Source organism: Phycodurus eques, chromosome 7 (assembly GCF_024500275.1).
Source record: "Phycodurus eques isolate BA_2022a chromosome 7, UOR_Pequ_1.1, whole genome shotgun sequence".
In the NCBI taxonomy this organism is placed as follows: domain Eukaryota; kingdom Metazoa; phylum Chordata; class Actinopteri; order Syngnathiformes; family Syngnathidae; genus Phycodurus; species Phycodurus eques.
In genome coordinates this window covers 24268956-24292206 of record NC_084531.1, presented here as the reverse complement: position 1 = coordinate 24292206, position 23251 = coordinate 24268956, and the positions used below count along the sequence as shown (strand labels likewise).

Here is a 23251-nt window from a genome sequence, read left to right as displayed (position 1 = left end):
TCAGCAGGGAAGGACTTCTGCAGCTTGTTTTTGACCCTTAAACTGATAAACAGTATGGAAATGAATGAGATTAGTTAAATAAAAACAGGAAGGCTGTACTGTACAAGCTGCCAAACTAATGCCCATATCCAACAGCTGTTTTTGACAAGAGCTTTTGGAGCAAACATTAGACAAAGAGACATACTCTTTAGTTTCAATTCCACAGAATGATAAACATTTACCTATCTAACTAAGTTTGTCCGATTTGTGTGTTTGCAGACAGAAAACTCCTCAACCAGATTTAATACCTGAAAAAGAAAATACAGCAGACACTAGATTTGGAATCAACTTTATTGATCTGTCCAGAACCAAGAGGTGCAGGCAAGAAAAAAAGTACTCTGTTTAGGTCAGTGCAGAAAGAGACGATGTAGCCAGGAAGAGCAGCGACGCGACTGAAAAACTACGGTGTTGCCGAGCATTGTTAATGTAATACTCAGCTACCTTCGTGTTGGGGTTTGGCCCAGTGAACCAGAGCTGCATGCACCGCCCTGATGTTTTGGAGTGTGTAGTATAAAGATAGGATTTAGACCAGATTTCTTCACACATGGATTTGGGCGTTGGGTACATATCAGTCCACTTTCTGCACTTGCTGCCTTCTGGGCAATTGTTAATACCTGTAATACAGAAAGATGATTATTTTGGTTTACTTTGTCATCATTAACACACAGCAAGTGCACCCTGTTAAGTAGCACTCAATAATATTTTCAGTGAACATTGTTGATTTTCATGCAGAACAAAAGTAGGTACAAGTATTACAGGCTACGTCATTTTGCACACGTGTCCATGAGCAATAGAGGATGACTCAGTAAAAGAGTCATGTTAGTGCTGAGAACACACCTGAACTCCAGTCCCATCCTTTGTGCCAGTTAGTCTTACATGTCATTTCATTTTTGCAGTCCTCCCACCAGTCATGGCAGTCCTCCATGCACAGAGGTACATTCAAGATTCGCTCTTTGCGCCAGGACTGATCTACCTGGAGTCACAGAAAAATCAGTATAAGTAATGTATGAATGCATAATTAACAAGATAATGCATTACAACACATAATACAAGATAAAATACCATTTAAAAATAAATATTTTGCCAAGGTTTCTACTTCCTGTCTTCCCTGTTTGGACTGCCAATTAGTGCCACACTGATGTGTGAACAAAAACAAGCTTGGCATTACCCACCGCTTGTATCCAGGGCCCCAGGTGTGGTGAGCATTCATAGAAGCAAGTGTCTTGGACGAAGTGCTTCTTGCACTTAGGACTCATTGCGCCACAATGGTTCCAGTTGAAGTTGTATAGATAGGAGTTGTCGTCGTGAGCTTCAACAGAGGTATTTGCTGTGCAACATGCATTTTCACCCCACGGGACACACTAAAAACAAAAGAAAGGACACGATGAACACTTATTGCTGTTTACAGTAATTGTCAATGGCAGTAAAAACAGAACTAAGAATCAGATGTGCACCGATTGTATTTGTGTCCATCACCTGAAGGTAAAGTTTTCCCTCTGGGCCAGGCTTTACTTTGTGGTGTTTGGCATCCATACACATATTAAGTTTGTCCTGAGACAGAGAGCCCCTGGAAATGGCGAGCAGTAAGACCAGAAAAACAACCCACATGGCTCTGCAGCAGAAAGACATTGGGATCACCAAAAAGTAAATCATATACTGTATATATGGCTCTGTAAAAAATTAAGAGCCCACTCATTAGTTTGCATAAATTGAGCATTTTTGTTTTATTTTACATACTACATCCAACATGAATCCAAAATTCCAAATACAATTATTGTCATTTAGAGCATGTATTTTAAAATTGGATATATATATATATATATAAAGGACCTTTTGTTTTTGTTTTTTGCGGGGAGTCTCTGAATGTTTTTTCCAGAGCTGCATATTAGCTTTTTCTGCATTAACTGCACATGCACTGAAAACAATCAGTCCTGTAACAGCCAAACCATTCATTCCAAGTGAAACATTAATGATCCATTAACTTAGCAGAAGAATGATGAGTAAAGATAATTCAGTCAAAGTGAAAATAACGATCTAAATTAAAAAAAAAAAAATGTTTAACTGTGCAAATTCTTTCACCTTTTGTGTTCAGTGAGACCATTATAAATTCCAGTAAACAGCTTGTTGTAAATTGCAGGTAACTAACTCACTATAATGACATAACAACTGATAGGTATTAGAAGAGGTCTGTTATTGCCACACTAAGTAGTTACAGCATAAATGTTACAGCATAAATGTCAACACAAATTCACACACATCAACAGTCCTCATTTTAGCTTTTAGACACTTCCTAAATATTAAAAGAACACACTTGCAAATAGCAAGTCTGTAGGGAATCCTCACAATTAATTTAATAATTTAACCATTTAAGAACAAATACTGATCATGCCTCAAATCACACTGCAACAAATGAATATATGGTATTAATTGACAGACAGAACACTAGAGGATGATGATGAATTAAATTGTTTACCTTATAGTGATAGTCAGCAAACTGTTCTGAAGCCCAAGAAACCTTATGAAAACACACCTGTGTAGAGTATAAACCAGGATGTGTGAAAATGAGTATGACCAAAAATGAGAGATATCCCTCTAATACGAAAGGTTGTCACAACATACTTGTTTCCAAAGTCCAAAGTCTTCCCATCGTGTGTGTGTGTAGCTGTCGAAAAGAAAAGGTGTGTGATAATGGAATTTATTACGTCTACATGTGAGGTAGTTTAGTCTTATCTCAAGGTTTACTCCACTGTATACACACAAAAATGGCAGGACGACCCAAGAATTAAAGATAAGATTAGACATATTATGAACAAATTACTTTTAAATTACTTTTATATAAATATTTAAATAATACTGTAGAGATGATCGTGTACTTCAGGAGGCATCCTTCACCACAGCAGCCCCTCACGCTGTCCAACTGCCCTGTGTCAACGGTCGGGACCTTCAGGTTCTTGGGAATTACAGTCTCTTAGGACCGGAAGTGGGAGACCAACAAACATCAACTCCATCCTCAAAAAGGCCCAGCAGAGGATGCACTTCCTGCGGCTTCTGAGGAAGCACGGCCTGCCACAGGAGCTGCTGAGGCAGTTCTACACAGCAGTCGTTGAATCAGTCCTGTGTTCATCCATCACAGTCTGGTTTGGTGCTGGTACAAAAAAGGACAAACTCTGACTGCAACGGACAATAAAAACTGCTGAAAGATTGCTGGTAACCCCCTACCCACCTTTGAGGACTTGCATCCTGCCAGAAATAAGACAAAGGCAAACAAAATCCTCTCGGACCCTCCACATCCTGGTCAACACCTCTTCCAGCTCCTTCCCTCAGGTAGGTGCTATCGATCAATGCAAACTAAAACAAGCAGACATTCCAATAGCTTCTTCCCTCTTGCCATTAACTTCTTAAACAGTTAACTTACAATTCCATTGCAACATGTTGCCAACTTTGTCTTGAGATTGTTGTCACATCTCTGTCAGGCCAATTATACATTATTCATGCACTCACTGTAGTAGTCTCGCCACCCTGCACTACTTGCATATCTGTTGTTGACCAATACTGGCAGACTCGTGCGCTTAAGAAGTATCTGCACCATTTGCACAATTGACATTGTCCCAGATTGTCGCACTACTAGTCACTTTAAACTGCATACATTTCTTGTAGTCTCTGCCCCATTTGCACAATGGTCACTGCACCAGACTATTGTTCTATTAGTCATTTCAAACTGCTCTAATTGCAAGAGGACTTGGCATCATTTCGCACAATTGTCCAAAAAATAAAGAAAGAAAGAAAATAAAAATTTGTAGCGGCATTACCACATTATTTTTAACCTTTAATTGCTTAGTAACTTTTATGTCTCAAAAGTATTCTGTCGTGGTCTGTTGTCGTACTAGAGCAGCTCCAACTACCGGAGACAAATTCCTTGTGTTTTTGACATACTTGGCAAATAAAGATGATTCTGGTTCTGATATTTGGGTCACTGGACTTGTGCCTGCCCACCCATCAAGTGTGAAATCACATTACAATCTTTTGTTAGCTGCCTATTTGTGAAAATGTGTTCAGAGTTTTGCCGTGGTATTTGGGTGGTATTTATTAAGTTCCAGAAATATAAAATATAAAATACATTTTGCACAGTTATAAAAGGATGATATCATAGCATAGCCAATTCACTTGAAAGATGTGTTTCCTGCGGATGTTGTCTTGGTTGTTTGTCGCCTTAAGCAAAATTATCATCAACCACGATGAAAAGAAAAAATCACTGAAGTTTTCTGTTATTGTTTATTTGTTGTTAAACGTCAACTTTCAACTTTTGTGTCGCGACTTTCTGGCCTCTCGGTCGCACCACCAAAGCGGAACAAAACCCAACCCGGAAATAGTCGGACATCGTTTCGTGAACACCCGTAACTTCCGACATGTTTGTTTGAAAATTTTGAAAACGTTCTTGCCGAATTTGCAGGCTAATTAACTGTAAGAATTGCATGGTAACTATAGTAAAGTATTTATCTTAATTTGGTTGAAATGGTGTTGCCAATTATTACTGCTGATAAATAAGAAGACGTGGGTAAACGCGTTTTTTAAGGTGCCGCGGTGGCGTGAAGCATAGGTTTAGTGCTCTGTTTTGGTGTCCCCTTAAAAGCCAACATGTCCACGCTTTTCCCCTCCTTGTTTCCCCGCATCACCGAGTCTCTGTGGTTCAACTTGGACCGACCCTGCGTCGATGAGGCGGAGCTGCAGCAGCAGGAACAGCAGCATCAAACCTGGGTGACGTACATACACGTTGAATGATTGCCATCGAAGCTTTTATGAGTACAATTTGGGATGCCGAGTGACAGCTAAGCGTTTGGTTTTTTGTGTGTGTGTTCTTATAGTTCATGGTTGGATAAACCGTGTTATTTCTTCTTGGCTTAGTTGCAGAGCATTGCTGAGAAAGACAACAATCAACTGCCAATTGGGAAAACAATTTTTGAGGTAATAATATATTTGTTTCAAATGTTTGACACCAACCTTCTACATGGCTTTCATCCCTGGAAAAGGTTTAAGCATCTCTCTTAATGAGACAGTTTTTTTTTCATGTCTTCAACTGTGATGTATGATGTGGCAAAAAAGTAGTCATTGTGTGTCATTTACTTTTGCTACTGCTGTGCTATAATAATACAATACTAAAAAGAAGTTGACTAATATTTTCACCAGTTTCACACAATTGTATTGTGGGTGGTATAATATTTTTGGACACATCTAACATTAACCTAATAAATTTACCATGTGCATTTCCTGGGTGCAGGGAGGAGGCTATGAGGAGGAGGAAGAGGAAGATGATGAAGATGAGGAAGACAGTGAGGAGGACTCAGAAGATGAAGAAGACATGCAGGACATGGATGAGATGAACGATTACAATGAGTCACCTGACGATGGCGAGATCAATGAGGTGTTTTTATACATCACTTCGGGAATTTATTCAACATTATGGATCATAAATGCAATGAAATTGAAGGAAGGAAAATGAAGGAATTCACCCATTCTAGAAACACATTTTAAAATGCTTTTCTTTTTTTCTGTTTGTCAGGTGGACATGGAAGGACAAGACCAAGATCAAGACCAATGGATGATTTGACAAAGACTTTGGGGATTCTACTTGCCCCCAAAACAGGACTGTGCCTGAGATGCATCTATCTACTCTCATTGCTGTTAACAGACACCCTGTTCCTCCATAATTAGGTACATTTGCATAATCTAATGAGATCCAATATAAATCCAGACTTTAGAAAGATAATGCTTGCTTTTGAATGACACTGTCACAGAGGTATTAATTTAACAAAATGCGGTTGCAGTGGTATATTTTCAAATATTTTGGTTACCACACTTTTTGATCCCAATTGATTGCGCAAGTGTACCTAATGTTGTGGCTGGTGAGCGTATGTCACTAACATATGCACATCGCTAAATGAATGAATGTGCTATGATAGCACAGGGAAAGGTCCTAAAATGAGACTTATATATACAGTTTTTAAAAAAAAAATAATATTTAAAACCTCACTTGCAGTGTTGTGTAAGACAAACTGTAGCTTTTGAATTTCACACCAATCTCACGAGTCATCCAGTTTTGAAATATTGCCGGTCATTGCTACTGTAAAAGTTGCTCCTGGTACAAAGGTTTCCACAGGAGATAATGATCGAACACATCTCACCAATTAACTTTGGCCTTGTCATATTGTTACAGTTTCGAACTAATGCAGTATAAGTTAGCTCAGTCAGTCAGCTATAACGCTTGTTACTCATAGAGATGCTCATAAATGAAAAATACTGCAACAACTTTGACCATTTTCAGTTTTGTCTCATTGCATATATTACAAATTTACTTTGGATAGCATTAAAACATTTAAAAAATTTAAAGCATGTATCTTTTGGGATGTTTTCCTGAACAGTGAATGTAAAATGCAATCAACACAGTATGAGTTAAAACTTTTTTTTTTTTTTTTTTAAAACAAGAAAAACTTTGCATTACTTTTTTTTTTATTCACAACAAAAAAGTGTTGCTAAAAAAACACAGTTGAAGGGATGTTGTGCAATGAGGCAACAGGTTAATAAGCAACAAGTCACTAACATGACTAATTGTGACTAATTGTAAAAAGAATCTTAGAGAGACAGAAACTCAAACATGGACAGAGGTTCAGCAGTCTGAATCTGAAAAATTGCAAAGTGTGCATTAAAAGCAGGCATGACTTTGCCACGAAAGTGACTGCACAGGCTAAGGAACACTTTCAGAAATGTTGCTCTGCTGTCCACAAATGCTGGTTAAAGCCTTATAATTGCAGAGTTTGTGGTGGATGTCCTCTGGAAGAATCAACACTGAGATGCTTGATTTATTTTTATTTACATTTTGTTCACCAGCATCACAATCAATTAACCTTTGTCATTGATGCATCTTTTTTTGTGTGTGTTTTTAACAAATCTATCCAAGTCTTTGTTGGTCTACTTGGTCCCCTGGTACACCAACTCTGCCATCCCATCCCTGATACCCTTGCTGTACTCCAGTGTAGCACGGTGGATCTTCCACTCATACAAGCCGCTCTTGCGAATGTGTCTGAGAAATTTGGGAGCGCCAGGAAACAGCACGTTGTCTGCCAAAATTATAGATCCTTTCCCGAGCAGACCAGAACCCTCCAACATCTATAAGACCAGCATATCAACAAATACACATTTAGTGTCGTGTTATGCAACAGCAGAAATTACATTATATTACCTTTTGACCACACGTTATATATCACAGGGGTCCTCAATAGATTATTAGATTAATTAGATATATTTTTTTCCGATCACTTGTAATTTAGCTCATTCATCCATCTGGTTTCCATTCGTCATTAGAGTTATGGGAGAGCTCGATCGAGCCTATCACAGCTGACTTTTGGCGAGAGGCAGGGTACATCTTGGACTGGTCAGCAGCCAATTACTATTTAGTTTATTATTTTATTGGTATACTTATTTCAACCTGTGTAGCTTTCTGGCAGATCTTCTGGTCATAACGGTAAGAAATGTATGCACACAGACCAATCACATGTATTGGAACTCCTCTCACATGACATGTGTCAGCCATTCAAATGATTTACTCAGTGCAGCTTTGTGAGTGGAGAAAGTGTGTGCGAGGCAAGCGAGGGGCAGAGTCAAAGGAAGCAGGTTCAGGTTACACGGATAAAGTTGCGCTTTAAAACCAGAAAAATAAAGAAAAAATGGGGTGTTCATATTTGGGCAGACTTTTTATTTGAAATGTGTCTGCAAATTTACAGTGATTGATAAGGAAATAACCTTTATTTTAACATTTACTTTATTTAAATTCTCAGTCATTTAAGGATGCTTTGTTCAAAAGCATGTTGTATTATTATAAGTCCTTCCAGTTTAGTGTAAAAATCAACAGTACGTAGTGCACTTGTATACAATTGTCCTTTTTTTCCCCCACAAAAAGTTGGTGATGAGAAGGCATACATTTTAATGCAAGCTTTGCTATTTTGTTCCAGGCCTCTGCTTGAACAAATTACCCTGAACTTTACTTTTAATTGAGGACCTCTTGTATAGAATATTGCATGAAAGTGGAGTGTCTTGCATTGTAATTCTGCATATTGAAACAGAACATTGTGACCCAGGTCACTGTTTCCCAGCACAACAATTGAAGTGCTCACATGATTTAAAACTTGGCCAGCGTGACTAAGGGAAATTTACTTAGATGGAAAACAAAATGTCTTGTTGATATCCTGTACTTTTACTACTTAACTTTGGAGAATGATTGTTTACACACTGCCTACATGTATAAAGATGTAATCCTGTGGCCCACAATTGTTTCAACAATTTTAAAAGCCATTATTTTGTCGTGGTAAGGCACTATGTTTTATGGTTTGTCACAGCTACCTGCAGATCAGTACAATAGCATTTCTTCCAGTGGTCCATGAAGACCAAATCGAGCCTCTCCAAACCAAAGTCAGAGCGCAGGCGTGGGATCACTTCATCTGATGGAGTCACAATCAGCTCTACCTGAGTGATGGAAAAAACAACTACATATTTCTCACATCCCAAGACAATGTAAGAACTGATCAGATTAATGTATTAACAAAAAAATGATGATTGTGTCTCTCACTGTGTCGTCATCAAAGCCCGCCAGGCGGATGATTTTCTCAGCGATGGCAGCATTCCTTTGGTCCATTTCAACGCTGTAGATCCTGGCACCCAGTGGTAGAGCCCGGGCCATACGCACAGTGCTGTAGCCACAGTGGGTTCCCAACTCCAGGACTGTCAGCGGACTCTGCTCCATCAGCAGACGGTCCAGGATCTTTCCTACACAAAAAAAAAAAGATGCGGGTGGGTTAGTATCAATACAAAGTGCCTATAGCGTCCTTCTCAGATTCAGCCATCATAAAAATGGAGCAGAAGAATGAAACTTCTTATAGCCGTCTTATTATCAGTGGTCAAGTATTTCCACACATACCAGTGCAAAGATAAGTTTCTTAAAATGTGTTTCAATAATTTTGCATTTTATTTTGTTGTTTGTATGCTTGCAGTTAATTCATAAAAAAAAGTGTGAGCGTGACCAATATGAATTTATAATAGCATAACATGTACTTAAAACAATACAAAAATAAAAACGTTTTGCAGGGGTGAAATGGGGAAGTCTCAAAGGCATGTTAAAGTCATAATGACTCAGTTGAAATAGCCTTAATAATATTGAGACAAAATAATATAAACCTTTGCAAAGATAATAATATTCCCTCGCTATATCATGGTTCACTTATTGCGGATTCAGAGCATTGTGGATTTTTTTTCATATTCATATTGTATATCCAGGATTTTGAGTGTATGCTCTAATTTTTGGGTGGTAAAATAAACACTTTCTGGCTTCAAGCATTAAAGGTGTAAAAAAAAAAACATTAAAACACATTACAATGGATAAAATGTTCAGAGTGCACAGTTGTGCTGTGCATTGTACGATTAAGAGTTTGATAGGTGTTTAAGAGTACAGAAAGTGCTTATCAGCGTATGGTAGCGGTTAATAGGAGTGAGGGGAAGATTAAAAAGAGTCTTGGGGGATTCATGCAGCTGTAAAATATGTATAAATGAAAAAAATGTGGTTGCTACTTTGTGGATTTTGCCTACTGCGGGGGTGGTCCGTAACCTAACCCCTGCAATTAATGAGGGATTACTGTGTTTCAAAGCTGCTCCACTCACCCTTTTTAGGTCCAATGTTACTGATGTACTCCACCTTGCTGCACCACTCATCAAAAGTGTCCAAGATGCTGTCAGGGTCCCCGGGGGTGGCATGTGTGAGAACATATCGGTAGGCCCGCTCCTCACGGCTCAGACCAGTGACACAGTCCTTCCAAAGGCGGACCAGGACCGCTCGGTAGAACAACGCGAAGTAGAAACGGTATCGGATGAGCAGTGTCAGCAGGAGGGGGAGGAAAGCCAATGCAATGGCAGGGGACGCCATCCTATTGTATCTGCACACCTGTCATTGGTAGCAATCAATCGTTGATGTTCAAAAGGGAAGCAATCAAGTAGCAGTAGCTCAGTGTAGTCAGTCCGTGTACTTTCCAAGTGATTTTAAAGCTTTTACTTTGAGATAACATGAGTTCATATTGTTCAAAAAGAGGGTAACCCAAACCTGATCCTGTGTCTTGTAGAGTGTCCCCCCCCCCCCTGTTTGTGCCCTATTTGTAATGTATTTGCCACCCACTGATATTTATCTGGTGTTGAGTGGACAAGACAAGATGGACATTATTTATTATAAAGAAAGCTGCCTTAAAATAATACAATTTGTTATGTAGTGTTTAAAATATTTATTTTTGTCAGTCCCACTTAGTTAAGAAGCAATTTAATCATTATTGTGATTCCTTCTGTCATTTCATAACAGCAACACAAACCATCCATCATGTGTGTGAAAAGATCATTAATTGACGTTACATTAGGGATTCATTGTAACGATCACTAATGGACATTACGTTAGGGATTCATTATAAAGAGGAATTATTTTACCTGAGTCATGCAAACTTTCATGGCAATGAAAATTTGAAGCTCCTGTACTTAGTCTATGCAGCAGTAGGTCATTCTGACATCATTCTGTTGAATAACCTTTTTACCAGAGGAGAATGCGTCACAAGTAAAACAGAAACACTCACCCCGTCTCTCTGGAAAATACGCTGAGCATTCGCTAGCTCGGCATCTGACACAAACGCAGCTAGGTGTGTGTGTGTGTGTAGAGTAAGTGAAGGATGGAGACCCGAGGCTATGAATTATTCAAGCATCACGTTCACGTGTTTGTCCAGTAAGATTACAACCTATAGGCATTAATACTAGTATATGTATTATTGCTGAGTAGTATTTTTCATCAATTTCAACCAGACACACCAAATGTTTTATGTCCATTTTTGTACCGTACAGCAACAGAGAAGCAGAGTCACGGTGCCGTGCGAGACAAAGTGAAGCAGACATTTGATGTATCAAGTTAACAGCAACAGGTGTGTATCTAAGTATGTTTGACTTCGAGTCAACTTTCCCACTTTGCTCGGTCAATAAGGAAGGTTTAAGAAAAACACAACCATTACAGGCAACAAACCTCATTTATGGAATATTGTGAGTACAAGAAGTTACACTAAGATGTTCCCAAATCAACAAATAAGAAAGTGACATAAACATTAAAAATAAAATACACCCAAAAAAAGAATTGAGACATGCAGTATAAAACTGTTTAGGCCATGTTTCTGTTCAGTGCTAATTTGTTGATTTGTTGATTGTCGATTATGTTTTATTCTGTTTAATATTCATGTTATCGAACAGCATACAGTATGAGCAAGAGCAATGAGTGCTTCCTTATCATTGTGTCTTAAAAAATATGTATGAATATATTTTCTATGAGAAGGCTGTTGTATTACTATATTATAACCTTATGGTGTGAAAGGGTCAACACTTCCCTGTTTAACTCCAATTTAAAGCTGATATTTTATGCACAAATGTAAACGACTGGAAAAAACAAGGCAGCACGGTGATCGACTGGTTAATACATCTGCCTCACAGTTCTGAGGACTGGGGTTCAAATCCCGGCCCAACCTGTGTGGAGTTTGCATGTTCTCCCTGTGCCTATGTGGGTTTTCTCCGGGCACTCCGGTTTCCTCCCACATTCCAAAAACATGCATGGTAGGTTGATTGAAGACTCTAAATTGCCCATAGGTGTGAATGTGTGCACGAATGGTTGTTTGTTCATATGTGCCCTGCGATTCGCTGGCGACCGGTTCAGGCTCCAGCACACCCGTGACCCTTGTGAGGATGAAGCGGTACAGAAAATGGATGGATGGAAAAAACAAAAATATAAGGTTCCAACACCTTTGTTACTGAATGTTAACTATTTAGATGTTCTATCCAGGCATATGAAGCATTTGAAAGGTGGCTATTTAACACTTTAGTAGCAAATATAAAACAGTGTAAAAACCTGTCAGGTAAAAAACTGTGCCATACATGAGTCAATTATATCCCACCCCCGCACCAATAAAGACAAAAGATGTGTCCCAAGACCTTGAGCCAATTGGCACCTGTTAAAAAGTAATCATTCATTAAGAAAGTGGTCAGAGTATATTTTTACACGTCTTCGTTTACACCAGTGCTTAAAAGTCTGCGCATGGGTGATTCATTTGGTTATTTAGAGAGTTTCTGAACAGGACGTCGCTAAAAAAAATGCTAATTGGTTAAAGACAGAACGGCTACAGCTCAGGGCAGGGTTGTTTCAGGAGACTCCTTGTGAACTTCTTCAGCTCTTTGTCACCTCTAGTCCAGAGCACCAGCCGAGTCAACACCAGCCTTCCCTCCTCAGCCCTAGCCAGTACCAAGTACCATCCATTCTGAACCCCGTTTACCTTTTTGTCCATGATCTCCCCTGCTAAAATGTCATCATTTTTGTCAGCTAAATCCAAGTTGGGACACGCACAAGTGCCTCCTTCCTGCAGCCACAGAGCATTGTGGGCCATCGCGCCTCCAATCCCCGCCCTCTCCGCACCTCCCCCTGCCCACCTCAGGATGCGGCTTCGGGCCAAAGGCACCAGCTGAAGGTCTCCTCCCACCTTCGACACACTGCCCAGACGCATCTTGAATGCTGCGACAGAGACAAAACGTGTGATTTCTGACACATTGTAACACAAACAACAGTTCATGTGGACGGGAAACAAAGATTTTTTTTTTATAAATTACGGCCTGCTCTCAAGAGTCTATGTTGTAGTATCCCATAATTTCTTTCCTCACCATATGGACTTTCACAAAAGTTGTCCTGGATGTCAGTCTCTCCCTCAGCTGCCAGACTGCAGGCATCACAAATGACACTTCCTGGGTATTGAAAAGAGAGATTATACATGTCTGCGTCTGCAGAGGTGTAAGCATGGGAACAAGGAAAAAGAAACCCTTCAACCACCACTTTAAGATACACGAGGTGCTTGAAAGAAAATAGAATATCAAAAAGTAAAGTCTCATTTAACAGCAGATACTGACTTATTCAAATGTGTATTGATTTTTTAAAATGTAGGGGTGGAGGCTGAAACAAAGTAGACTACACCCTCCAGCATGCACATGCATAATGAGATATAATACAAAAGCTGACAAATATCTTGATTTTACAAGATAATAATGCAGTTTAGATGACACAGTCGTGAATTTTTTTTTGTTATTGTAGTTTCCAGGGTAACCCGGTAGGGTAGTGCTTAGCATGTCTGCCTCTCAGTTGAGAAGTTCTGGGTTTGACTCAGGCCCTCTTGTGTGGAGTTTACACACACACACACATTCCAAAAACATACGGTACAGTGCCGCGGAAAAGGTATTGTCCCTGTCTCTTATATTTTTGCATAGTTTCCCCATTTTAATGTTTAAGATCGTCAATCAAATGTAAACATCAGACAAATACAGTATAACCCAAGTGAACTTTAAATGCTGTTTTTAAATGATGATTTCATTTATTAAGGAAAAAAATGGCCCCCTAAACTTAATAACTGGTTGGGTCATCCTGAGCAGCAACAACTGAAATCAAGCATTTTCTAGAACTGCCAATCAGTCTTTCACATCTCTGTGGAGATATTTTGGCCCACTTTTCCTTGCAGAAAAGTTTGAATTCAGCAAAAGATTTAGGGTTTTCGAGCATGAACGGCCTTTTTAAGGTCACCAGATTCAAGACTGGACTTTGACTAGGTCACTCCAAAATCTTCATTTTATTTTTTCAAGCCATTCAGAAGTTGACTTGCTGGTGTGTTTTGGATCGTTATCCTGCTGTAGAACCCAAGTGCGCTTCATCTTGAGGTCAAAAACTGATGGCTGAACATTCTCCTTCAGGATTTTCTGTTAAAAGAGCAGGTTTCATGGTTTCATCAATGACAGCAAGTTGTCCAGGTCGTGAAGGAGAAAGCAGCCCAAGACCATCACACTACCACCACCATTTTTGACTGTTCCTATGGTGTTCTTTCTCTGAAATGCTGTGTTGTGGGTAACGAGACACACCTTCCAAAAAGTTTGTTCGTCTCATCAGTCCATTGAATATTCTCTAAAAAGTCGATGTAATCATTCAGCTCTTTTTTTTTTTTGCTAAAGTACATTTTTAAAACAGGGGTGTCAAAGTAGTTTTCATCACAGGCCACATTGTACGATTGTGCTCATTACGGTTCAGTAAGGGAACAAAATGCAAAACAAAATGCTTTTTTTTTTTTTGTCTTTTCAGGAACACAATTAAAAACAAATTCAAAGTAAAACAGCAGCAGCTCTTAACATCAATAGTTGCAACATTACTAGGATGCAATTAAATCTTACTAGTAAGTTACAGCGCTACACTCATAACACTAGTAAAGATGAGTCACACACTATCTCTTCCTTATCAAAGATATCAAATAAATACTCCCACGGCTTTAGGTAAAGCTGTTTGAGCCATTATTCGATATCCTTACGAGCTGGCTCTTTGTCCTTACTAGTAAGTAAGGACAAACTTACTTACTAGTAAGTAGTTACATGTTACGAGTAAGACAAAACTGTGCACTAGTTGACAACTGCATACTACTAGTACGACATGTTTTTTTTTTTTTTTTTTTTTTTTTACTGTGCCAGCAAGTCATTCTACTAATGCGTTGAACTGTCTTATACTTGTGAGGACATTGCGTATATTAATAGTAGTAGGATTAAGGTGGGTTGTTGGTCCGAAACAGTTATTACGTCTTTTTTTTCTTTTTTTTGTCTGCATGTTTGCAGAGTGGGCGGCACGGTGGCCGACTGGTTAGCACATCTGCTTCACAGTTCTGGGGACCTGGGTTCAAATCTGGCCTCGCCTGTGTGGAGTTTGCATGTTCTCCCCATGTCTGCGTGTCACCCCCCCCCCCCCCCCTCCCAAGTACTCCGGTTTCCTCCCACATTTCAAAAATACGGATGGCAGGTTGATTAAAATCTCTAAATTGCCCATAGGTGTGAATGTGAATGACTGTTTGTTTGTATGTGCCCTGCGATTGGCTGGCAACCAGTTCAGGGTGTACCCCGCCTCCTCCCCGATGACAGCTGGGATAGGCTGCAGCTTGCCCGTGACCACAGTGAGGATAAGCGGTACGGAAAATGGATGGATGGATTCATGTTTGCAGAGTATATGGTTTATGTCAAGACTGGTATAAACAAATACAACATGCATTTTCTGTCTTGCAGCATACAAGTTTTGTTACTGTACTTTCTCTGCCTTCTCTGAAGCGCAAAAACAAAATAAAACAGAGCACTTTTATTACTTGGATTATTTGAAGCAAAAACATATTTCATTCATCAAACTCGCAATACACCAAATGTGACGTGAAACCGTATTATTTTTGAAAAAGGAGAGAGGGCCGCAAATGGCCCCCGGGCCGTAGTTTGGGGGGCAGTGTAAGGGGCAGGGTTATGGAAGGAAAGTACCAAACTGACCTTTGAGCGCTTCCTCGTGGGTGACCTCCTCCACCGTCCGCGCATCCTGCTCCCCACTGGGAGGGATGCAGAGTTGGGTCCCGCGGGGAAAGCGGCTGCAGTTGAACATCTCGGGCCAGGGGAAGCCGAAGGCGCTCATGACGGGGACGCAGTGGTCGCGCACGGCCTCGCACAGGCCCCTGCACGGGCTGACGGGCCAGCTGTAGTCCGGCACGCAAACTGGGGCGAACAAGGAGCACAAGAACATCTTGGTGTCCCGGTGACACAGCTTGGAGACGAGCGGCAGCCAGGCGGCAGACTGCTGCTGGGCCTCCCGCAGAGAGTCGTGGCCCAGCAGGTTGGGCAGCCGCATGTGCCGGTAGCCGATGCCGTGGCACAGAGACAGGCTGCTCGGTATGGGCTTACACACCGAGCGGACCGACGAGCTGAAGCCGAGCGACGGCGGTCCGAGGTGAGCAGAAGATAGAGCGTCAGACGCCAGAGAGCCTCCGAGCGTCAAAACAAACAAGAAGACTCTCATGGTGAGTTGATTTTTGTCCCAGCAGGAACTGAAGTTGAGTTCCACGGCACTGGCTACTCCCTCCTGCCTGCTCCCTCCCCTCTATCGGTGGGCGTAAATCATGGGGAAGGTGTGGAGGAAACTGGGGTGTAAATAAGAGGACAGACGCCTGTTAATCATCACCCCCGCCCCAAAAGGTGAGGTGACTACCGCTTGTCTGCAAGCCGCTAAAGTGTCGTGATCCATTCAAGTGCAATCAAAAGCGTTACGTGCAAATAACAAGGGGAGTTCAATTTAGACTGCTGAAACTGGGCTAATTATGTGAAACATTACACGATGTTATAAAGATAATTGTAGAAACTAACTCTGAATGAAGAGTTACTGGATTGTTCAATGGCAAAAGTACTCACACTCGGTCGATGTACAGATAGTTATGTAAAAATAACCTGTTAATTTAAAAAAAAAAAAAAAAAGGTACTGATTCAGCTCCTGTACTTAAGCAAATGTACGCACTGAAATGAAGAGTATAAAAATTTATTATTTCCCTCCATTATATACAGCACCCATTTTCATAATTTGCCTCTACCCAACAGAAACCGCGGCACACAAGTTTCTCTCTTTTGATAACCTGCATTACACTTAAGTATATATATATATATATATATATATATATATATCGAAAAAAATCACATCATGACCCATGTTGTTTTAGCAAGCGTATGCATTGAAATGCGTTCCCATAGTTTTGCTAATCTTGTGATCATTGTACCAAAAATGCAAAATTAGCTAATGATGGAAGAAAAAAACCCACTCCTAATCTGTACATTATTCTTTATTATTATTAGTTTTTTAGGTTAAATGGAGAATTATTGGACACGAGAAGACCGTTTTTTGGGGCTGGCACAAAATCAGGCCATGGATAAGGAATATCTTGCTTCACCGAATATTTTCCACCATCATGGTTAATGCTCCTTACCCCCCCCCCCCCCCCCCCCCCCACACACACACACCTTATAAGACCTTAAAATTTCTATCAATCGAAATTGTTGGTGCTGACTTTACTTCTCCCTATTTGTCTTTTTTTATGTCATGTCATCCACGGATGTTGAAAAAAGTAACAAGCCTACTTTGACAAAGGAAGGAGCCGAAAGTACTGATACCTTTTTTGAAAGAGTACAAATAAAATGACAGAAAATAAATATTCAAGTCAAGTACAAAAGCCTGAAAAATTTTTGTACACGGCTATTTCCAAATCCCATCACTGATGGCACTTTGTCGTGTGTGTGTGAACTGATTCTTTGTGCAATGGATGTAAAACAAAAGACAAAAAAAGATATGCCGAATAAATCAATCAATTTTCAATACCACTTATCCTCATTTGGGTTACAGTTGAGCTGGCGTCTCGGCCAGAAGTTATGTACCCCAGTGAGTGCATGACCAGTTTCCTTGATGTTTCTTCTGGCTTCAAAAGGTTATTGTTATGTAAAGAAGCAATCATTTCAACAACACAGTTTTAAGTTCAAATCTGTCATGTAAATGACTCCTAAAATATCACAGTACATCATGTCAAATGCTTGTCAGCAGCTGTTAAAAGGCCATCAGTGTTCTAGTTCAGTATGTGCTACTCTTGTCATCATATAATCAGCCTGAGGGGAGTAAAGGAAAACCTTTTATGTTAGTCTAGGTAGGCTGCAACGCATGCACCAACAAGTCTTATCCTGCTCTTTTCTTCTACGGCGTCTTTAGATTTACCTGGGTTTTACTATGAAGACTTTTAACTTGAAGTTGCCACCAGAGAAAATACAGTAGACAGGACCTGTAGTTTTACCAGAAGCAAGGAGCTTTAGTACATTTGTATACATTGATTAGCTCTCTTTCTGCTATTATGTATACGAGATAACATATTTAACTGAGTTTTATTATGCTGTACTATACTTCTAGAGTGTACAGTGGCTTGGTGTGTGAAGCTGTCACATGGTGCCAGAGTGTTCCTCCTTTATCTATTCCGTATTTTGGTGTACACATATACACAATACATTTTAATTTTACTCCTCTTTACTTATTTCCCTTTCCCCCAGAGGGCTGCAAGTTTATTATATATTCCAAATTTGGTGTATACATGTGCACTGTATTAAATGTTGTTTTTCCTACTCTTCACTTCTGCCCTTTCTACCAAAACCATTATTCATGTGTTTGTCTCTGTTCAAAGCTTTAATTCGTCTGTAGATTTATGTCATAGGAAGATCAAAGTAAATGTATCATAACGGCACTTTACTTGGTAGCAAAGGTGACATTAATGTACAAACCCCAATTCCAATAAAGTTGGGATGTTGTGTAAAACATAAATAAAAAACTGAAAAAAATATTTGAAAGTCCTTTTCAACCTATGCTCATTTGAATACACTACATAGACAAGATATTTAATGCTCAAACTGACAAAGCTTTATTGTTTGTTTGTTTTTTCAAATATTCACTTATTTTGAATTTGATGCCTGCAACATCTTCCATAAACGCTGGGACAGGGACAACAGTCTATTTTGGGGAACGGAGGAGACTAATTGTTAAAGCTTTGTAGGTGGAATTCTTTCCCATTCTTGCTTGATGTTCAACTTCAGTTGCTTAACAGTCAGAGGGGTCTCCGTTGTCGTATTTTTGTGCATCGTAATGCGCCATACATTTTCAATGGGAGACAGGTTCACTACTCGCACTCTTTTACGACGAAGCCACGCTGTTGTAACACATGCAGTATGTGGCTTGGCTTTGTCTTGCTAAAATAAGCAGGGATGTCCCTGAAAAACATGTTGCTTGGATGGCAGCAAATGTTGCTCTAAAACGTATATGTCCCTTTTAGTAATAATGGTGCCTTCACATTTACCAATGGCATGGGCACTAACACACCCCCATACCATTGCAGCCACTTAATGCAGTGCCGCCTAAGGGATCAAAGGTCATGGACATTCAATGTTGGTTTTTAGCCTTGCTGCTTACGTGCAGATTTCTCCAGATTTTCTGAATCTTTTGATATTATGGACCGTCCATCCATCCATCCATTTTCTACCGCTTATCCGGGTTGGGTCGCGGGGGCAGTAGCTTTAGCAGGGGCGCCCAGACTTCCCTCTCCCCAGCCACTTCATCCAGCTCTTCCGGGGGGATCCCGAGGCGTTCCAAGGCCAGCCGAAGGACGTAGTCTCTCCAGCGTGTCCTGGGTCGTCCCCGGGGTCTCCTCCCGGTGGGACGTGCCCGGAACACCTCACCAGGGAGGTGTCCGGGAGGCATCCGAATCAGATGCCCCAGCCACCTCATCTGGCTCCTCTCAATGCGGAGGAGCAGTGGCTCCACTCTGAGATCCTCCCGGATGACAGAGCTTCTCACCCTATCTCTAAGGGAGAGCCTGGACACCTTGCGGAGGAAACTCATTTCGGCCGCTTGTATCCGGGATCTTGTTCTTTCGGTCACAACCCACAGCTCATGACCATAGGTGAGGGTAGGAACAAAGATCGACCGGTAAATTGAGAGCTTTGCCTTTCGGCTTAGCTCCTTCTTTACCACAACGGACCGATACAAAGTCTGCATCACTGCAGACGCTGCACCGATCCGCCTGTCGATCTCCTGTTCCATTCTTCCCTCACTCGTGTACAAGACCCCAAGATACTTGAACTCCTCCACTTGGGGCAGGATTTCATCCCCGACCTAGAGAGGGCATGCCACCCTTTTCCGACTGAGGACCATGGTCTCACATTTGGAGGTGCTGATTCTCATCCCAGCCGCTTCACACTCGGCTACGAACTGCTCCAGTGAGAGTTGGAGCTCACGGCTTGATGAAGCCAACAGAACCACGTCATAAGCAAAAAGCAGAGATGCAATACTGAGGCCACCAAACCGGACCCCCTCTACACCTTGGCTGCACCTAGAAATTCTGTCCATAAAAGTTATGAACAGAATCGGCGACAAAGGGCAGCCTTGGCGGAGTCCAACCCTCACCGGGAACGAGTCCGACTTACTGCCGGATATGCGGACCAAACTCTGACTCCGGTCGTACAGGGACCGAACAGCCCGTATCAGGGGGTTCGGTACCCCATACTCCTGAAGCACCCTCCACAGGACTCCCCGAGGGACACGGTCGAACGCCTTCTCCAAGTCCACAAAACACATGTAGACTGGTTGGGCGAACTCCCATGCACCCTCGAGAACCCTGCCGAGGGTGTAGAGCTGGTCCACTGTTCCACGCCCAAGACGAAAACCACACTGCTCCTCCTGAATCTGAGATTCGACTTCCCGACGGACCCTCCTCTCCAGCACCCCTGAATAGACCTTACCAGGGAGGCTGAGCAGTGTGATCCCCCTGTAGTTGGAACACACCCTCTGGTCCCCCTTCTTAAAAAGGGGGACCACCACCCCAGTCTGCCAATCCAGAGGCACTGTCCCCGATGTCCACGCGATGTTGCAGAGGCGTGTCAACCAGGACAGCCCCACAACATCCAGAGCCTTTAGGAACTCCGGGCGAATCTCATCCACCCCCGGGGCCCTGCCACCGAGGAGCTTTTTAACTACCTCGGTGACCTCAAACCCAGAGATAGGAGAGCCCGCCTCAGAGAACCCACACTCTGCTTCCTCATGGGAAGGCGTGTCGGTGGAATTGAGGAGGTCTTTGAAGTATTCTCCCCACCGACTCACAACGTCCCGAGTCGAGGTCAGCAGCGCCCCATTCCCACTATACACAGTGTTGGTGGTGCACTGCTTTCCTCTCCTGAGACGTCGGAGGGTGGACCAGAATTTCCTCGAAGCCGTCCGGAAGTCTTTCTCCATGGCCTCACCAAACTCCTCCCATACCCGAGTTTTTGCTTCAGCGACCACCACAGCTGCATTCCGCTTGGCCAGCCGGTACCCATCAGCTGCCAAAAAGGCCCAATAGGACTCCTTCTTCAGCTTGACGGCATCCCTCACCGTTGGTGTCCACCAACGGGTTCGGGGATTGCCGCCACGACAGGCACGACAGGCACCGACCACCTTACGGCCACAGCTCTGGTCGGCCGCCTCAGCAATGGAGGTGCGGACCATGTTCCGCACCTCCACTGCCAGACTTTCCCAGCAGACCCACACAATACGTTTGGGCCTGCCACGTCGGAGCGGCATCTTCCCCCACCATTGGAGCCAACTCACCACCAGGTGGTGATCAGTTAACAGCTCCGCCCCTCTCTTCACCCGAGTCTCCAAGACATGCGGCCGCAAGTCCAATGACACGACCACAAAGTCGATCATCGAACTGCGACCTCGGGTGTCCTGGTGCCAAGTGCACGTGTGGACACCCTTATGCTTGAACATGGTGTTTGTTATGGACAATCCAATAACAGAACACCGCTCGGGTTCTGATCGGGGGGGCCGTTCCTCCCAATCAAGCCCTTCCAGGTCTCACTGTCATTGCCCATGTGAGCATTGAAGTCCCCCAACAGAACAATGGAGTCCCCAGCGGGAGCGCTCTCCAGCACCCCCTCCAAGGACTCCAAAAAGGGTGGGTACTCTGAACTGCTGTTTGGTGCATAGGCACAAACAACAGTCAGGGCCCATCCCCCCACCCGAAGGCGGAGGGAGGCTACCCTCTCGTCCACCGGGGTGAACCCCAACATACAGGCGCCGAGCCGGGGGGCAATAAGTATACCCACACCTGCTCGGCGCCTCTCACCGTGGGCAACTCCAGAGTGGAAGAGAGTCCAACCCCTCTCGAGAGGACTGGTACCAGAGCCCAAGCTGTGTGTGGAGGCTAGTCCGACTATATCTAGTCGGAACTTCTCGACCTCACACACCAGCTCGGGCTCGTTCCCTGCCAGAGAGGTGACATTCCACGTCCCTAGAGCCAGCTTCTGTAGCCGGGGATCGGATCGCCAAGGTCCCCGCCTTCGGCCACCGCCCAGCTCACACTGCACCCGACCCCTATGGCCCCTCCCACAGGTGGTGAGCCCATGGGAAGGGGGACCCACGTTACCCTTTCGGGCTGTGCCCGGCCGGGCCCCATGGGTGCAGGCCCGGCCACCAGGCGCTCGCCTTCGAGCCCCACCACCAGGCTTGGCTCCAGTGGGGGGCCCCGGTGACCCGCGTCCGGGCAAGGGAAAATGAAGTCCATTGTTTGTCGTCATCATTAGGGGTCTTTGAGCCGTGCTTTGTCTGGTCCCTCACCGAGGACCTGTTTGTCATGGGTGACCCTGCCAGGGGCATAAAGCCCCAGACAACTTAGCTCCTAGGATCACTGGGACACACAAACCCCTCCACCACGACAAGGTGACGGCTCAAGGAGGGGATATTATGGACCGTAGATGATGAAATCCCCAAATGTCTTGCAATTATACGTTCACAAATGCTCCTAAACTGTTGGGACTATTTGCTCACGCAGTTGTTCACCAAGTGGTGAACCTCGGCCCATTCTTGCTTGCAACAACGGAGCCTTTCGGGGATGCTCCTTTTATACCCAATCATGACACTCAAATATTAGTTCTGGGTTAAAAAAAACAACATACAACATATAGTGTGTGTCCTCCCCCACCCCCCTCAGTACAAGCACTATGTAAATTAATAAAATCGTTTTTTGTTTTTCATTGTGCCAAACTATTGAAATGGGTATTGTATATGATTGACAGTAACAATATTTTTTTTACTTTTTTTTTTTTTACTAAGCAAACATATAGTTTATTGCATTTATTTACATGCTAAAAAAACAAATGCCGAAAATACAAAAAAATGGAAGGTATCACAAGTTGCCCCTGAGTCCCCTTAAACAAAGCAAAGATAGATTGTCAATACGTGGAGCAGCGAGCGCTTCATTCAATGAAGAGAGCTAACCTTAATACTTTGGTACTATTGTGGAGGAGTATATTGTGAATATCTAGCAGCTTCCTTTTGTCTACGCTGCTTGTTCCTCTCCTCCATGATGTTCCTGACCCACCTCAGTTGGGGCCTCCAAAGAGGTTTCTTCCCTGCTGCATAAAGCTCGTCTTGAGCCCCGATTGGAACCCTTCTCAAGATCACCTTATCTTGACCATCAGCAACCTCACAGGTCCAGTTGCCAGAAGAAGATGAGGAGGACGATGAGGAGGTGGTGGAGGACAAAGAGGAGGAGGTGGATGAAGACAAGGGCGGCGGGGAGGAGGACGAGGAGGAGGAGGAGGGTGAGTTTGTAGGGGGGCGGGCACGTGAGGGTATACCAACTGGAGAGCAGAGTGTCGATCTGGGGTTTGGGGCAGTGTTAGGGACCCCCCGATGAAGGAGTCTGGATGTGTGGGGATAATCTGGGTT

At 42.8% G+C, this 23251-nt stretch overlaps 4 protein-coding genes across 5 annotated transcripts; 1 reads left to right on the top strand and 3 right to left on the bottom strand.

Moving 5' to 3' along the window:
* Positions 1–381: 381 nt before the first annotated feature.
* folr (folate receptor) lies at positions 382–1647 on the bottom strand. Its single transcript, XM_061682225.1, has 4 exons — positions 1516–1647; positions 1212–1400; positions 877–1012; positions 382–653 (listed from the first exon to the last, which is right to left on the bottom strand). Exons 1-4 carry the CDS (start codon positions 1645–1647, stop codon positions 382–384), a joined length of 729 nt encoding a protein of 242 aa, XP_061538209.1.
* Positions 1648–4430: 2783 nt separating this feature from the next.
* anapc15 (anaphase promoting complex subunit 15) lies at positions 4431–8344 on the top strand. 2 transcript variants are annotated; one of them, XM_061682355.1, is made up of 4 exons: positions 4431–4794; positions 4948–5001; positions 5315–5458; positions 5597–8344. In XM_061682355.1, the coding sequence occupies exons 1-4, from the start codon at positions 4675–4677 to the stop codon at positions 5642–5644; spliced, it is 366 nt and encodes a 121-aa protein (XP_061538339.1). In that variant the 5' UTR covers positions 4431–4674; the 3' UTR covers positions 5645–8344. The 2 variants fall into 2 exon arrangements, with proteins under 2 accessions (XP_061538339.1, XP_061538338.1); XM_061682354.1 differs by having other exon boundaries at positions 4942–5001.
* Positions 6922–10006, bottom strand: tomt (transmembrane O-methyltransferase). Its single transcript, XM_061682356.1, has 4 exons — positions 9742–10006; positions 8657–8853; positions 8431–8553; positions 6922–7200 (listed from the first exon to the last, which is right to left on the bottom strand). The coding sequence occupies exons 1-4, from the start codon at positions 10001–10003 to the stop codon at positions 7003–7005; spliced, it is 780 nt and encodes a 259-aa protein (XP_061538340.1). The 5' UTR covers positions 10004–10006; the 3' UTR covers positions 6922–7002.
* A 1107-nt stretch (positions 10007–11113) lies between these two features.
* On the bottom strand, positions 11114–16028 carry sfrp2l (secreted frizzled-related protein 2 like). Its single transcript, XM_061682352.1, has 3 exons — positions 15469–16028; positions 12802–12882; positions 11114–12655 (listed from the first exon to the last, which is right to left on the bottom strand). The coding sequence occupies exons 1-3, from the start codon at positions 15986–15988 to the stop codon at positions 12267–12269; spliced, it is 990 nt and encodes a 329-aa protein (XP_061538336.1). The 5' UTR covers positions 15989–16028; the 3' UTR covers positions 11114–12266.
* Positions 16029–23251: the final 7223 nt, after the last annotated feature.